This window comes from Meriones unguiculatus, chromosome 6 (genome assembly GCF_030254825.1).
Source record: "Meriones unguiculatus strain TT.TT164.6M chromosome 6, Bangor_MerUng_6.1, whole genome shotgun sequence".
NCBI classification, from domain to species: Eukaryota; Metazoa; Chordata; class Mammalia; order Rodentia; family Muridae; genus Meriones; species Meriones unguiculatus.
Window position 1 is genome coordinate 112,100,896 of NC_083354.1, and position 16,035 is coordinate 112,116,930.

Genomic DNA, 16,035 nt, shown 5'->3' on the forward strand with positions numbered 1-16,035 from the left:
GCAGCTTTATTTGTAATAGCCAGAAACTGGAAACAACCCAGATGTCCCTCAACTGAAGAATGGATGAAGAAACTGTGGTAATCTACACAATGGAATACTAGTCAGCTATTGAAAACAAGGACACCATAAAATTTGCAGGCAAATGGATGGAACTAGAAATCATCATCCCGAGTTATGTAACTCAGACTCACATGGTATGTACTCATTTATAAGCAGATATTATAGCTATAGTGCAGGATAACCAAACTACAATCCACAGACACAAAGAAGCTAATTAACAAGGAGGGCCCAAAGGAAGGTGCCAGAATGTCACTCAGAAGGGGAAATAAAATAGATAATAGAAGTAGATAAAGAGAGGGAACTGGACAGGAGTTGGAATCGGGAAGGAAATAAGAGTGAGGATCAGATGTGAGGAGAATGAGGTGAGAGGAGAGAGGGCTGGGAATGAGAAGGGAAACTGAGCGAGGCATCTCTTTGTCAAGCTGGAGGCCTGCAACAGGGTAGGCTCCTGGGAGGATATGGGTATGACTCTAGCTGAGGCTCCTAACTGGGGCTGGGGAGACATGAAGACTGAAGTGACCACCTCCTAGCCAGACAGGAGGGGAAGGAGGGGAACAACAATGTACAAACAAAACCTTTGATCAAAAATTTACCCTGCCTACAAAAAGTGCAGGGATAAAGAGGGAGCAAAGATTGAGGGAATGTCCAACCAACGACTGGCCCAACTTGAGACTCACCCCACTTTAGAGAGCCAGCCCCTGATGCTGTTAGTGATGCTCTGCTATGCTTGCAGACAGGAGACTAACTTGACTGTAATCTGGGAGGCTCCAGCCAGCAGCAGATCAAGACAGATACTGGGACTTGCAGCCAAGCATTGGGTGGAGCTCTGTGGGTCCTGTGGAAGTGTTGGAAGAAATATGGAAGGACCTGGAGGGGACAGGAACCTGACAAGAAGACTAACAGAGACAACCAACCCAGACCAATGGGGGTTTACAGAGAGTGAGACAGCAACGAAGGATCATGCATGGTCTGGACCTAGGACCCCATACACATATGTGGCTAATGGGAGGCTTGATCTTCATGTGGGTCTCCTGGCAAGTGGAGGGGTTGGGGAAGGCTTCATACAACATGGACTCTATTGCCTGCTTTTGGATCATTCCCCCCTGGCTGGGCTGCCTAGCTTGGCCTCAGGGGATGGGGATATGCTCAGTCCTGATGTGACTTGATGTTCTGGGGAGGGTTGATATGGGAGAACGAGGCTCTCCTTTTTTGGGGAGAAAAAGAGAGGGGAAGGGAGAAGAATGGAAAGCAGGAACTTGTAGGAGAAGAAAGAGGGGACACCCTTGGTATGTAGAGTAAATAAACTGAATTAAAAAAAAATCACGTAAACAGTGTAAACAGTCCTATAACACCCGAGGAAACAGAAGCAGTCATCAAGTCTCCCAACCAAAATAAGCATAGGGCCAGTGGTTTATACCTTAGAATTCTACCATACTTTCAAGGAAGAGCTAGTACCAATATCCCTAAAACTATTCCAGAAAATAGAAACAGAAGAAACATTGCCAAACTAATTCTATGAAGCCACAGTCACCCTGAAACCTAAACCACACAAAGACTCAAAAAAGAAAGAGAATTTCAGACCCAACTTCCTCATGAACATTGATGCAAAAATATTCAATAAAATACTCGTAAACTGAATTCAAGTACACAAAAAATACATCATCCACTACTATCAAGTAAGCTTCATCCAGGAATGCAGAGATGGTTCAATATACAAACATCAATCAATGCAATCCACCATATAAATAAACTGAAAGAAAAAAATCACATGATAATCTTATTAGATGCAGAAAAAGCCTTAGACAAAATCCAACACCCTTTCATGATAAAAGTCTTGGAAAGAACAGGTATATAAGACCCTTCCCTAAACATAATAAAAGTGATATACAGTAAGCTGATAGCCAACATAAAATTAAATGGAGAGAAACTCAAAGCAATTTCACTAAATTCAGACAAGGCTGCCCAATCTCTCCATATTTCTTCAATATAGTACTTGAAGTCTTAGCTAGAGCAATCAGACAAGTAAGGAGATGAAGGGGATATAAATTGGAAAGAAAGAAGTCAAAGTATTCCTCACTATTCATGGATGATATGACAATATACATATGTGACCTGAAAAATTCTACCACAGAAACCACCATTGGCAAAGGGAATTGATAGAAAAATTAACTAAAAACAAACAAAAAACAGTAGCCTCCTGTATACAAAAGACAAATGGGCTGAGAAATAAATTAGGGAAACACCCCTTCAAAATAGCCACAAACAACAACAACAAAAAAACATATAAGATCTTGGTGTAACTCTAACCAAGCAAGTGAAAGACCTATATGACAAGAATTTCAAGCCTCCTAATAAAGACGTTGAAGAAGGGTATTAAAAGATGGAAAGATCTCCCATGCTCATGGATCAGTAGGATTCACATAATAAAAATGACCATCTTACCAAAAGCAATTTACAGATTCAATGTAATTCCCATCAAAATAACAATACAATTCTTTACAGACTGTGAAAGAACAATTCTCAACTTCCTATGGAAAAACAAAACAAAACAAAAAACCTAAAACAGTTAACACAATCCTGTACAATAAAAGACCTTCTGGAGGTATCTCTATCTCTGATCTCAAGCTGTACTATAGTGCAACAGTAATAAATACTGCATGGTACTGGCATAGAAACAGACCGGTGAATCAATAGAATCGAATCGAAGAACCAGAAATAAACCCACACACCTACAGATACTTGATTTTTGACAAAGAAGCTAAAACCACACAATGGAAAGAAGACAGCATCTTCAACAAATGGTGCTGGTCTAATTGGATGTCTACCTGTAGAAAAATGCAAATAGATCAAAATTTATCACTCTGCACTAAACTAAAGTCTAAGTGGATCAAAGACTCCAACATAAAACCAGACACACTAAATCCACAATGAAAAAAAAAAATTAAGGAAGAGCCCTAAACTCATTGGCCCAGAAGACAACTTCCTGAACATAACACCAACAGCTAAGGTTCTAAGATCAACAATTAATAAACGGAACCTCATGAAACTGAAAAGCATCTGTAAAACAAAGGACATTTTCAATAGAACAAAACGACAGCCTACAGACTGGGAACATATCTTAACCAACCCTACATCTGAAAGAGTGCTGATACCCAAAATATCTAAAGAGCTCAAGAAATTAAACACCATTAAACTAATCTGATTTAAAAAATGGCGTACAGAGCTAAACAGAGAATTCTCAACAGAGGAATATTGAATGGCCAAGAAGCACTTAAAGAAATGTTCAACGTCCTTACTCATCTGAGAAATGCAAATTAAAACAACTCTGAGATTCCATCTTACACAGATCAGAATGTCTAAGATCAAAAACTAAAATGACAGTACATGCTGGCGAGGTTGTGGAGGAAGGGGAACACTCCTCCATGCTGGTGGGAGTGCAAGCTTGTACAACCACTTTGGAAATCCATCTGGCACTTTCTCAGAAAACTGGGAACAGCTCTACCATAAGATCAAGCTATTTCACTCCTGGGTACATACCCAAAAGATACTCTAACATACAAAGACATTTGCTCAACTATATTCATATTGGCTTTATTCATAATAGCCAGAAACTGGAAACAACCAAGATGTCCCTAAACTGAAGAATGGATAAAGAAACTGTGGTACATCTACACAATGGAATATCATTCAGCTATTAAAAACAAGGAGATCATGAAATTTGCAGGCAAAGAGATGGATCTGGAATAGATCATCCTGAGTGAGGCAACCTAGACCCAGAAAGACAAGCATGGTATACATTCACTTATTAGCAGATTTTAGCCATATAATACAATCCACAGATCTAAAGAAGCTAAGTAACAAGGAGTGCTCTAGGGAGGATACTTAATTCTCATTCAGAAGGGCAAATAATTCTATTTGATGCTGAGAGTGGTTGAAAGAGGGAACAGGAAGGGAGCCTATCATGGATGCCCTCCAAAAGACTCCACCCACCAGGGGACTGAAGCAGATGCTGAGACTCACAGCCAAACTTTGGGCAGAGCACAAAGAGTCTTATAGAAGAGTAGGGGAGATAGAAGGGCCCAGAGAGAATAAGAGCTCCACAAGAAGACCAACAGAGCCAACAAATCTGGGCCTAGGCTGCCCTGTGGAATCTGATGTACCAACCAAGAATCATGCATGAAGAGGATCTAGACCCCCTGCTCAGATGTAGCTGATAAGCAGCTCAGTCTCCATGTGGGTTCCCTAGTAAGGGGAGCAGGGGCTGTCTCTAACATGGATACTTTTGTGTCCTTCTTGATCACTTCCCCTTGTTGGGGCAGCCTTGCCAGGCCACAGAGGAAGGCAATGCAGCCAGTCCTGATGGGAATTGATAGGCTGGAGTCAGCTGGTAGGGTGGAAGGCTCTCCTTTCTGAGGACTAGGGGAAGGGGATGTGGGAAGAGAGAGAGACAGAGGGTGGGACCAGGTTGATATGAGGAAGGAGGCTATGTAAGATCTGGATTTAAAGTGAATAAATACTAAAAAAATGAATAAAAATGTCTGCCTGGTTTTTTGTTTTGTTTTGTTTTCTTTTATTCTATACTCTATCTAGCATGATAGTATTTGCTTTTGAACTGGGATGCTCAGTCAATTTATTTAGTGTAATTATTGACATTTGGACCTAAACTCCTATCTTGATGTTGTGGTTTTTCTCTTTATAATATAGTCTTTCTTGGTTTGTACTATTCATTTATTTATTGTATAAGGATGCACATTCATGCCATGGCATTAGTGTGAAGAATGGAAGACACCGAGCAGGAATTGGTTTCCCCTTTGCAATACATGAGTTCTGGCATTCAAACTCAGGTCATTGGGCCCTTGTGGCAAGTGCCTTCACCCATTTATTTATCTTACTGGTCCCTTATTCCTTTCTTTTATTTGTTGTATCCATCACTTTTTTGCATTAGTTTTAGGAAGATAAATAATTGTATTTCTCATTTTCATAAACTTACTTTTTGTATACTTTGTATTATTTATTATTAATGATGCTTCAGAGACCAAAACACACATCTTTAACAACTGCTTCACAAATGTAGTAATTTTGGGAATGGGTTTCCATGAGTGACTTTAATTCATTGTATCTTTATTTTAACATACTGTGTCTTTAGATAGCTCAGGGAAGATGGTTTGTTATATCATCAATATTAAAAGCTTCTTGATAATATTTTGCTATAATTAGAGATTGTAAGGCAGAAAAGAAGCTTAGAAGCTCATCACATGAACAGCCATGCTGTCCCTGGGCAGTGTCCTATTAAGAGCACAGGGCCTCAGAAGCATGCCATTAGGCATGTCCCCTTGGAGATAAGTGATTCTTTAAGTTTGTAGGCTTAACTTGAGATAACAGGCAAGGAGAGAGAGCTCATTCGTGATGGAGAGGGAAGCTTGGGATAATTCATTTTGTATCTAAATTTTGTCATGTTTTCTACTTTATGCTGTTCTAGTATAAGAATAGCCATACAAACGACTCAGACTCCAGTCTCAGTTAGATATCGAGGGTTTCTTGGAACATCTTTTCCAAGATGATCAATCAGGGTCACAGTAAAGACTCATTCAGGAGCTCAACTGTGACCTCTACATGTTCTCAGAGCAGCGGTTTTGTAGACTGAACCACATGCAAAAGACTTAGGGAGGGCAGTAACACATGCTTGTTAACCGAACAAAACAATAGCATGTTTTTGGCTAACTAGACAAAGTCTTACCAGTTAACCTTTAAGCTGATAGGTCCTAAGTAAGGTAAGTGAGGCAGGACTTAGGATCTTCTAGAGTACATCCACAGTGTAGCCAGATGTGTAGATAAGAAGGGAGCAATCAGAGTGTAGCCAAGGGAATAGATAACAGAATACCAGAAAAGATCTCAGCCGTTTGCACATTTGAGAAGGCATAAATGAGTAGATTTGTGCACATGAAGTTCAGTGTAAATGCTGGAATGAATGTGGATTCATCAGGATTAGCAAATAACCAAAAAACAAACAAAAAGTTTGAGTACAATTGATAACTGTTCTTTACTTCCAAAATACAGACACTTGCAAATTTAGTAACACTTAAGTAACAAACTTACATGATTTGGAGTCTGGTGATGGTGGAGAAATATTAGACACAGCAAGGTCACTTTTTGATTTTTTGGGCTTCTTTGCATTCACCTGCCAAGGTTTATCATAGCTTCTAAAATCTCTTCTTGTTCCTTTGGGTTCTGTTAAAGAATATAAACAAATAATAGTAATAAGGATGAAAAATTTCTGGTCATGAAAATGAGTGTCTTATATTTTTAAATGGTTACAGAGAAGATCTAAGCATTGGAGTTTTTGGATTATTTTATACTTTTGTCCATAAAGAGTATCAGTGAAATATCTTGACCAGGATATCTTTCTTATCTACTTGCTTGAAAAAAAAATGTGAGAGGCAGAAAGTCACCCATCAGTATAGCAGATCCTCTTAAGACTTGACTAATACTAGGAATTTCAGTAGCAGTCATGATTTGTCCTATCAATATTTTCCTTTAATATTTCAGAGTTTCAAATTGTATGGTTAAAGGGCAGGAAATCTCTGCCTACACTATCTACTGACATGCCTAAAACTAGATGCAACACTCCATATTTAACTCTGTATCCATAGAAAATATGGAAACATAGTAATGAAAAAAGAAAACATTTTAAACACCAAAGAAAAAAAACTAAACTTATAGCTATTAAATGTCAGAACCTGACTTTTTGACTTCTCAATGAAAGTAAAATAATGACAAAACAAAACAAAACAAAATCAAAGAAGAGGTGCTGAGCAAGCTGTGATTAAAACATAATTGTATGAATCTCTGTGAATCTGAGGCCAGCCTGGTTTACAAATCGAGTCCAAGACAGCCAAGGCTACACAGACAAACCCTGTCTCAAAATACACTCCCTTCCCCTCCCAAAATAAAACATAATTGTACATGGAATTTTATTTAAAGGGGGGTGTATATGTGTGTGTGTGTGTGTGTGTGTGTGTGTGTATGTGTGTACTGAAAGAAAACTAAAATGCAATATCACATCAAATTTGTAGTCATGCTGGAAGAGGAACTCTGACAGTGTTGAAAATTGAATTAGGATCACAGACAGCACATTTCACTCAATAAAGATCCAGAGCAGAGCGTCCACAAAGAGAGAAAGGCAGTGTCAAATGAAACGGGGAAAATGATGTCCCTTGAAGAAAACTCAATTTTCACAAAAATGATTTTTCTGAGGAATCATAGGAAATATCTGAGCTACACTTTTGAATACCAAAAGAGTGTGTGTGTGTGTTGTGTGTGTGTGTGTGTGTATGTTCGTGCCAGTATTCCACATTGCAAAAGTGAAACAAAAATAAGGTTCCTCTTCCCCCTAAGAAATTTTTCCCATTCATATGAAGAAGGAATGGATATGTGAGAGCATGCTGTGTCCTGAGTCCCTGTTTGTGCTTAAATGCAACAATAGGATGACTCAGAATATTTCTGGGAAAATACTTTGTCCTTCAGATGTTAAGATATTGCATAACTGATTAGAATATGCACCAAAATAATGAAAAATTGCAGCCATGGTTTAACCACCATCCAAATAATCATTCTTTGCTTCTATTAACATCCAAAAACTGAATTTTTTTTTCTCCTTCTACATCTTTCCTCTAAAATATTTCCCTTCTTCTGTGGTCCTTATTTTCCACATAAACGAGCACTCTTCCATTTTCAAATCCCCATGTCGTATCTTAACATGTACATCAGATTGTTGTTTCCTTTTTCACATAAGATGCTTCCTTCTTTACAGCTTCCTGGAACAGAGAGTTATACCCCAATCCCGACACTCACACACTGTAAGGGCTGGAGACCTCCTAGTCTCCGGAAGCCTCTGCAGTGCGAGGCCTCCACAAGTGAAGGGAACTGGGGAACACGGCTCATGACACTGCTCACCACTCCTCCTCATCGACCTCTGCGTTTCCCCACCGCAGTAATCTAGACCTCGCTACAATCTCTCTTGTCCTTCCGACAGCACGGGTGAAACACCAGTGATCTCTTTAAATTTACATAAGCCACAGACTCCAGACTTTCTTGCTTCGATTTTTGAGGTGCTTTACTTCTCTAATAATTCAGATACACCAAACTAAGGCTACCCAACTGGGTCTTCTCATTCCCTAGAACCACTCTACCTTAAATGACTTGACATTAATTAATCACTGTCTTTCAGCACTGTAGAACTCTATCTCTCGGTTTTACTGCATAGATTTCTCTTAGTGGTTTTTTTTTTTTTTTTTTTTTTGATCTCTGACTGGGGTTTTATAAATAAGCAAGTATGTTCCCACACACAATCACTATCTTCCATGCCAGGCTTTCTGCTTAGTTTTGGGTGCATTTTGTTCATCAACCTTTCCACAAAATTTGTGTCCCACCGTCTACCCTGGTTTTAGTTGCACAACCACCTGCCTCAATGAGTCTCTCAAGCTTCCAGGCTCTGCTGAAGAACATCTGTCTGGTGGTTTCTACAAGTTTTAATAATCACTAATTCTAGTCTTCTACTAAGTTTTGCCCCAGAATTATTTAAACAAACTTTTTTTTCTATAACCTATCCCCTCTTCTCTCCTGGTAACTTATTAGTATCAAGGTCACTTATTTCTATCACCTAATCTCCAACTCTTCTCTTCAACAAGCAAATATATATCTTAATAAACAGGAAAATTTAAAGCACATAGAATCACCCTCCAGCACATCCTTTACTTGACATAATTTAGGACATCTTTCTCTGTCCTTTCATTCCTGTGGATTGGATGATTGTTCCTTTGGCAGGGTGTAAATCCCTTTTCTGGGCCTCCTGCCTTGACCGAGCCCAGAGATTCAGATTCAAGTCCAAATGACTGCAAGTATTGCTCCCTAAGATGCTCCACAAAATTCAAACTCACCAAATAGGAGTTCAGCCTCTGCTTCTCATTGGAAATTTAGTTTCATGTTTCATCTTGACTTATTAAGTGGGCATTTATACCAGTACTTAAAGTTTTTAAGCCAATAGCTATAATAATCTACTTCTTTCTTCCACTTTCTCCAAGAAAAGTCAACCAACACTTGTAGGAATGAGAATTCTAAGAAATCTGGGATGGTAACATAGTAATAGTTAATTATGACCCATATTATTCTCTTGAATTCAATGAAGACAGAAGCACTGATTTGCTTCTGTCACATATAATATAGCAAAGGGGTTCAGGTAATAATGTCACAATTACATAAATGTCAAATGTAAACCTCATTTGAGCAGACTTCTTGACTTGGAGAAAATAATCTGCCATAAGGTAAGAATCATGTAGCAGTGACCTCTACTTATAGAGTAGCTAAGAAGAAAACCAGGCTTGGAAAACAAAACAAAACAAAACAAAACAAAACAAAAAAACAGAATGAAAATAGGAAAGTCAGTCGCATGCTATGAAGAATTTATTTGCCAACAAGCCAAATGGGCTTGGAAATGTGTTCTTCTCTAGCTCAGTATCCAGATGAGGATGCAACCCAGCCAAGAGTTTGATTTGCTTTGTGAAGCTGAACAAAGCTGGCTAAGCCATACATAGGCTTCTGGCACATGGACGTTGAATGTGAAATACGTGTTGATACATAATTCAGAGTTTAATATAGTACTGCCTCCATAAATTAAATTATTTATAAGATACAGTCTTGTGAGCTTCTAGAACATCACAGATGCCAATTTGATCTTCTACCACAAGGTAGGTACCATCTTAGCACCAAAACATGTGCCAATAAACCCACCTGACTTATAAACCCAAGGAAGTGATGCCAAGTGGAAAAAAGCAAATACAAGAGGTTTTTGTTTTGTTTTGTATGTCAAAACTCATTTTCTAGTTTCTTGTCTGTTAAAGATAAATTTTATGTAGATATCATCACCAGAAATGTTCAATTTATCCAGAGGACATTCATTTCCTGCCTTATTTAATGTAGACTTATACAAATATCAAGAACGTATTAATATGACAATACAGCAAAAGAAGACCAAAATCTTTTCCTGAGATTTCATCGAGGAGGAGAAGAAGAGAAGGTAGCATGGTGGCATCCCAGGAAATCATTTAGAGACTAGTCAGTCCAATCTCCATGGGAATTAGGCAAAGAGTTGGTGACCCATGCAACAGACATGTCTTATTTAGGATGTCTATTGTGATGCTAAAAAAAGCATGACCAACAAGAAATTGGTGAGGAAAGACTCCATTTCATCTTAAACTTTCAGTCGCACTCTATTACTAAGAGCAGGAGTTGAAGGAAAGAACACAGAAGCACAAACTATAGCAGAAACTATGGAGGAATGTTGCTTCCTGGCTTGCTCCTCATGTTGCTCAGCCTGTTTTCTTATAGAACCCAGAACCATTAACTCTGGGGTAGCACTGCCCACAGTGACCTGACCATCCCACATGAATTACCAATCAAGAAAATGTACCACAGGCTTGCCCACAAGTCAGTCTTGTGAAGGCATCTTCTCAAATGAGGTTTCCTCTTCTAAAATGACTCTATGTTGTGACAAGTTAGCAAAAACTCAGACCAACCAGTCCACAGTATCCAGAGTTTGGGATTTGAAAGCAAACCTGAAGAACAATGTGCAGGAAGACTCAAGTGACATCTACCCTGTTGTATGTTTTTTCCCCTCTGTTTAATGTGAAAAGGAGGGAATGGAGATTGGAAGGCTGCCCCACCCCCCAATGTTCAGAGTTGCCCAGAGCTAAGCTATTTCTTTTTTTTTTCTCATTTATTTATTTTATTCACTTTGCATCCTTGTGGCCCCTTCTTTCTTTCCCTCTCTCCCTTCTTCCTCCCACTCCCCTTTTTCTCAGAAAAGAGGAACTACATTTCCCAGCCACCCCAGCTAATCATGTTGCATCAGGACTGAATGTGTCATCTTTCGCTGTGGCCTGTCAAGGCAGTCCCCACAGAGGGAAGTGATCTAAAAGCTAACAAGTGAGTCCCTGTCCAATGTAGTCCCCAGTTCCCTTACTAGAGTACCCACTTGAAGCCTAGGCTGCCCATGTGCTACATCTTTGTAGGGGGGCGTAGGTCCAGTTCATGCATGGTCCTTCATTGATGCTTCTGTCTCAGCAAAATCCTCTGGGCCCTAGTTAGTTTGCTCTGTTGTTTTCCTTGTGGAGCTCTTGTCACTTCTGGGTCCTTTTCTCTTTCCTCCCACTATTCCCTAAGACTCCCTATGCAACAACCAATGTTTGGCTGTGAGTCTTAGCATCTGTTTTGAGGCGCTGCTGAGATCGGACCTGAAGAGAGTAAGGGCAAGAGGACAGAAGTCCTGTAGAGAAAAAAGAGACTGAAGGTGGGGACATCTTTGTGACATGCTGGAGACCTAAGTGAGGATCGGCTCTTGGGAGGATATAAGGAGAATTCAAGCAGAGACCATAGACACTGCTTAAGAGGATACCCTCTAACTAGACTAGTCTCCTAGCAGAGGGAGGGGAACACCAACCCAGCCACAAAAACTTCAGTCACAAAATTTACTCTGTCTATGAGATATGTAGAAATAAAGAGAGCAGATAGAGCAGAGATTGAGGGAATGCCCAACCAATGCCTGGCCCAACCAAAGACCTACCCTATGGGAGAGTGCCAACCCCTGACACTATGAACAACGCTCTGTTAAGCTTGCAAACAGGAGCCTGTCAGGGCTGTCCTCTGAGGGGATCAACTATTTCTAAAGTTAAATTTACTACAAAGGACAATATCAGGATTGGGAGAAATACAGGATAATCAGTTCTGAGAAAAGCAAAAGTAACTTTGTAGACACTGTCATTACTGTTCTGTGCAGATAAGCTATATACTTTTAAATCAAGCTGTTTACAAAATGAGACACGAGTATCAAAGTTTGAATCCATACAGAATGAAATAGTTTCATGCCAAGTTGAATCAATTCTATTAAATGAAACACTCTATGTTCATTTATAGATGCACAGTACATTTTAATGTATTCAAATTAAAAAATGTTTTACATGAAAATTTAACATGAAACTATAATCATTGTAGAATGCCTGAAATTTTTGCATTTATCGTATTGTAATTAAAAATACATGTGAAAATTTTCTCTTAGATCAGTGGTTCTCAGCCTTCTTAGTTCTTCAGCCCTTTAGTACAGTTCCTCATGTTGTGTTGACCACCAACAATAAAATTATTTTTGTTGATACTTCATAACTGTAATTTTACTAAATTTGAATCATAATGTTAATATCTGAGCTTTCCTATAATCTCAAACAACCCTAGAGAGGTCGCGACCCACAAGTTGAGAGTCGCTGTATTAGATGTATCCCAAATTAACATAAGTATTTACAGGGTCTTGTTTTTCAAGTACCTGATGTTTCGCTTTCCGCCCAGAGAGCTGCTGACCCAGACAAAGTCCTTTGCAGTTGTCCTCGATTTCCTTGTTTAGACTGAAGATGATCAATGAGAAATGGGATCGGATGGTCTGGCGTCTCGGTTATTAACTTGGTCATTAATTCCTAAAAAGAGAACGAGACACACATTTACATCCAATGAAAAGAAAAGAAATGCTACCACAGTATCCATCGCTGTTTGGCATGACCACTGTCCACACACATAGCAACTCATTAAAACTCTCCCAGAATCCTTCTAGGCAGCTACACCTTAGTAACTCCTCACTGCAAAGACACTGAGGTACAGAGAGACAACCCATTTTTGTTTCACAACCAAATCGCAGCAAAAATTAGCAAAATGTGATCTCAACTCTTTCTGTTAAATATGATTTATAATTTTTAAATCCTAGATTACTCTTTCAAGGAATCCTATTAGAAACGAAGCTTTAGCTAAAAGAAATACTGTACCTTTTATAATTGTTAATATAATTTTCTTTTTAAATCTCCAAAGAACACGCTGGAATTAAAGAAACTATTTAGAAGTCATAAAGTCACATAAGCCTTACATAATCCCCAAACAATATAGAATTAGGTTTTTTTTTTTGTAAAAAATCCTCTTTCCCTTTCTTTCTTCCTCACCTTTCCCTCCTTGCTCAATGACTATGTATTTCTCTACCCATCAAACAGACTCTTTACTTTCAGCTGCCCTAATAATACCTTAAATTGAGCCAAAATCTGCCCCAGGATAATGTCTATGTGTTGTTTTTATTCAGTCAGGAAGAGCAAAGGACAGCCTTCAATTTGTGGTCACTTAGGATACCCAGACATACACAACTGCCCCCCACCAGGATGAAGATGCTGTTTCCTGCCCTGTAATTGGGTTTGTGAACTGGCATTGCCCTCTCACATTCCTACCAGTCACATCTCATCTATCTCTGTTTTATCCTAGTCAATTATCATTTTAACTTCTATTCTGTAAGTAGCAATTGTTCAACTGAGTAGGTCAGAGAAGTTAGATATTGGAATTACTTGGGAATGAAGGAGTAACAGAAATGCCCATTCCATTTTTGGTTTGCTTTTCTCTTTGTTACCTTCTTGTTGCTTATGATGCTGGCCAGTTTCTTCTACGTTAATACTCTCCCTCAGGATTGCAGCATGCTTACTTACCATCAGTCTGTCTCTACTGATACATTTTGAGAGACTTACCCTACATCATCTTTATTAGTCTATATTATTTTGTATTCAGAGTCCTGTCAGAGCCTCCATCCCCCATCCAAGGCAAGCAAAAGTCATGGTAAAATGAAGGATAGTATTTTAATCAAAGTCACTTTTGGAAGACAGAGACCTCTTTAGGGGGTACTGACACAAGATTTGAGGATAGAGAAAGAATTCAGATGGGACAAGGTATGAGCGTAATATATAAGTAGAGACAATATAAATTTTATACATGCAAAGATTTTATGTTGCAGTTAGGGCAAAAATAAGAACAGTTCGGAGAATAACTGAAATATTCTGTTTGAACCCCTTGTTCATAACAAAGACCATTAGTCAATGGAGAGAAAAGAAAATGAAAGGACAAAAAACTATCTTGCACAGAAATCATGGGCACTAAGATAAAGAAAAATTAGGGCTGGTAAAATTGCCGAGGTCTATATCAGCTTTTTGTTGTGACCCTGGGAGATCACATGTGATTTTGTTTCTAAACTTTGATCTTTCAAGTCAGTTGGATATTTTCTATATTGTCATGCTTTGAAAATAAACTGAAGTGTTCACTTATTCTCTATAGAAGATGGATTACACAGTAGTCAAGTAGCCTCTATTTCAAAAAATAATATGAACCTAGTAATTTCAGGGATATACTTTTATTTATTTACTTACTTATATATTCCAATTTATTCACTTTGTATCCCAACTGTAGCCCCCTCCATCTCCTCCCAGTCCTACGCACCCTCCCTCTTCTCTCCCTATACCCCTTCCCTAGTCCTCTGATAAGGGAGGTCCTCCTCCCCTTCTGTCTGACCCTAGCCTATCAGGTCTCATCAAGGCTGGTTGTATCATCTTCCTCTGTGGCCTAGCAAGGCTGCACCTTTCAGGGGCAGCTGATCAAAAAGCTGGCCACTGAGTTCATGTCAGAGACAGCTCCTGCCCACCTTACTAGGGAACCCACTTGGAAACTGAGCTAGGGGTCTATGATCTCTCCATTCATGGTCCTTGGTTGAAGTATCAGTCTCTACAGGCGCCCCATGGCCCAGGTTTTTGGATCTGTTGGTCTCCTTGTGCAATTCCCCTATAGGTCTTTCTATCTTCCTCTTCTTCTGTAAGGTCTCCTGTACTCTGCCCAAAGTTTGGTTATGAGTCTCCTTCCATATCTTGATGGGTAGAGTCTTTCAGAGTCAGCCTGTGGAAGGTTCCTGTCCTGTTCTTGTCTTCTCCTACTTTTGATGTCTATCGTGTTTGCCCTTCTGAGTGAGGTTTCAGACTCTTCCCTAGGGTCCTCCTTGTTGTTTTAGCTTCTTTAGTGCTGTAGATTTTAGATTTTATCATGTTTATCCTATTTTTAATCCACTAATAAGTATATAAGGTTAAGGGAACAAAAGAAATTCTGCCATAAGCAAGTAATTAAATCAGTTAATGGTTTTGGTACAGTATGATGTTTTGTCAAAAGTCTATCTTCATGTGATTCTGAACAAAATGTTACCTGGCCTCTCAAGATATGTATCCAAGCATTTTGCAGTTGAATGATCTTGAGGACTTTGAACTTGCAAAAATATATATATTTTTTTTATACAGGAACATTTAAATCCTTAGATTTGCAAAGAAGCTCCTGGCAATAGAATGTCAGTCTCTTTCAACCAAGAAGTTGTAGAGACAGAAATATAACTGAGGAGCTGATAGATTCAGGAGATGAAAATAGAGCTGTGCAGGTAGAATGTCAAGTTGGAAGTGGGAACTGTTTGCTGGATGGTTCATAAGGCTCATTCAGCATGAGAGAGAACGATTTCAGAACATTAAGTCAGTCTCAACTCTGGGAAAGAAATACCTTCAGGAAATGATCTGTAATCATTACAATTAATGTAAGGGTCCTGGTATGCAGATCCCTGAGAGATATTTTGGTTGTCTGTGTTTATAAATATAAAAGCAAAATGGAGGAAGCAATGTCATCCTTCCCCCGAAATCAAATATTTGTGTATAGTTTAAGCTAAGGATCTGGGGATTGATAAGGTGCAAGTACTAATTTTCCTGGGACTCTGTTTGCACTCACAGGTCAGAACACATACTAGCAAACTTTTCCATAATGATTGAATTCATAATTACTAATAATGATAACATTGATGATATGAACAACGTGCAATAGAAGGCACAGGAAACAGCCACGATATGATTCAGCACCCAGGCTTTGAAACAGCTATTCTGTTTACTAAGTCTTCTGTTTACTAACCATGTAGGTTTGGGTTAGGTACTTCATCGCCTTAACGTGAAATACACCATCAACCAAATGGGAATGGCAATAATGAGAATACTCTGCAAAGTGCCTGAGCTATGTATAGACTGCTGGGGTGGGAACTATTTGTCAGAACTCGCTCTC

At 39.0% G+C, this 16,035-nt stretch overlaps 1 protein-coding gene across 9 annotated transcripts in view; it reads right to left on the minus strand.

Annotated features, from left to right (window-relative positions):
- Positions 1 to 16,035, minus strand: part of C6H8orf34 (chromosome 6 C8orf34 homolog) — a 386,935-nt gene that overhangs the window by 295,043 nt on the left and 75,857 nt on the right. For all 9 annotated transcript variants that reach the window (XM_060385858.1, XM_060385857.1, XM_060385855.1 and 6 more), the window contains exons 2-3: positions 12,428 to 12,575; positions 6,157 to 6,288 (exon numbers count right to left, since the gene is read on the minus strand). In XM_060385858.1, the coding sequence (XP_060241841.1) occupies positions 6,157 to 6,288; positions 12,428 to 12,575 (280 nt within the window). The remainder of the gene's footprint in view (positions 1 to 6,156; positions 6,289 to 12,427; positions 12,576 to 16,035) is intronic.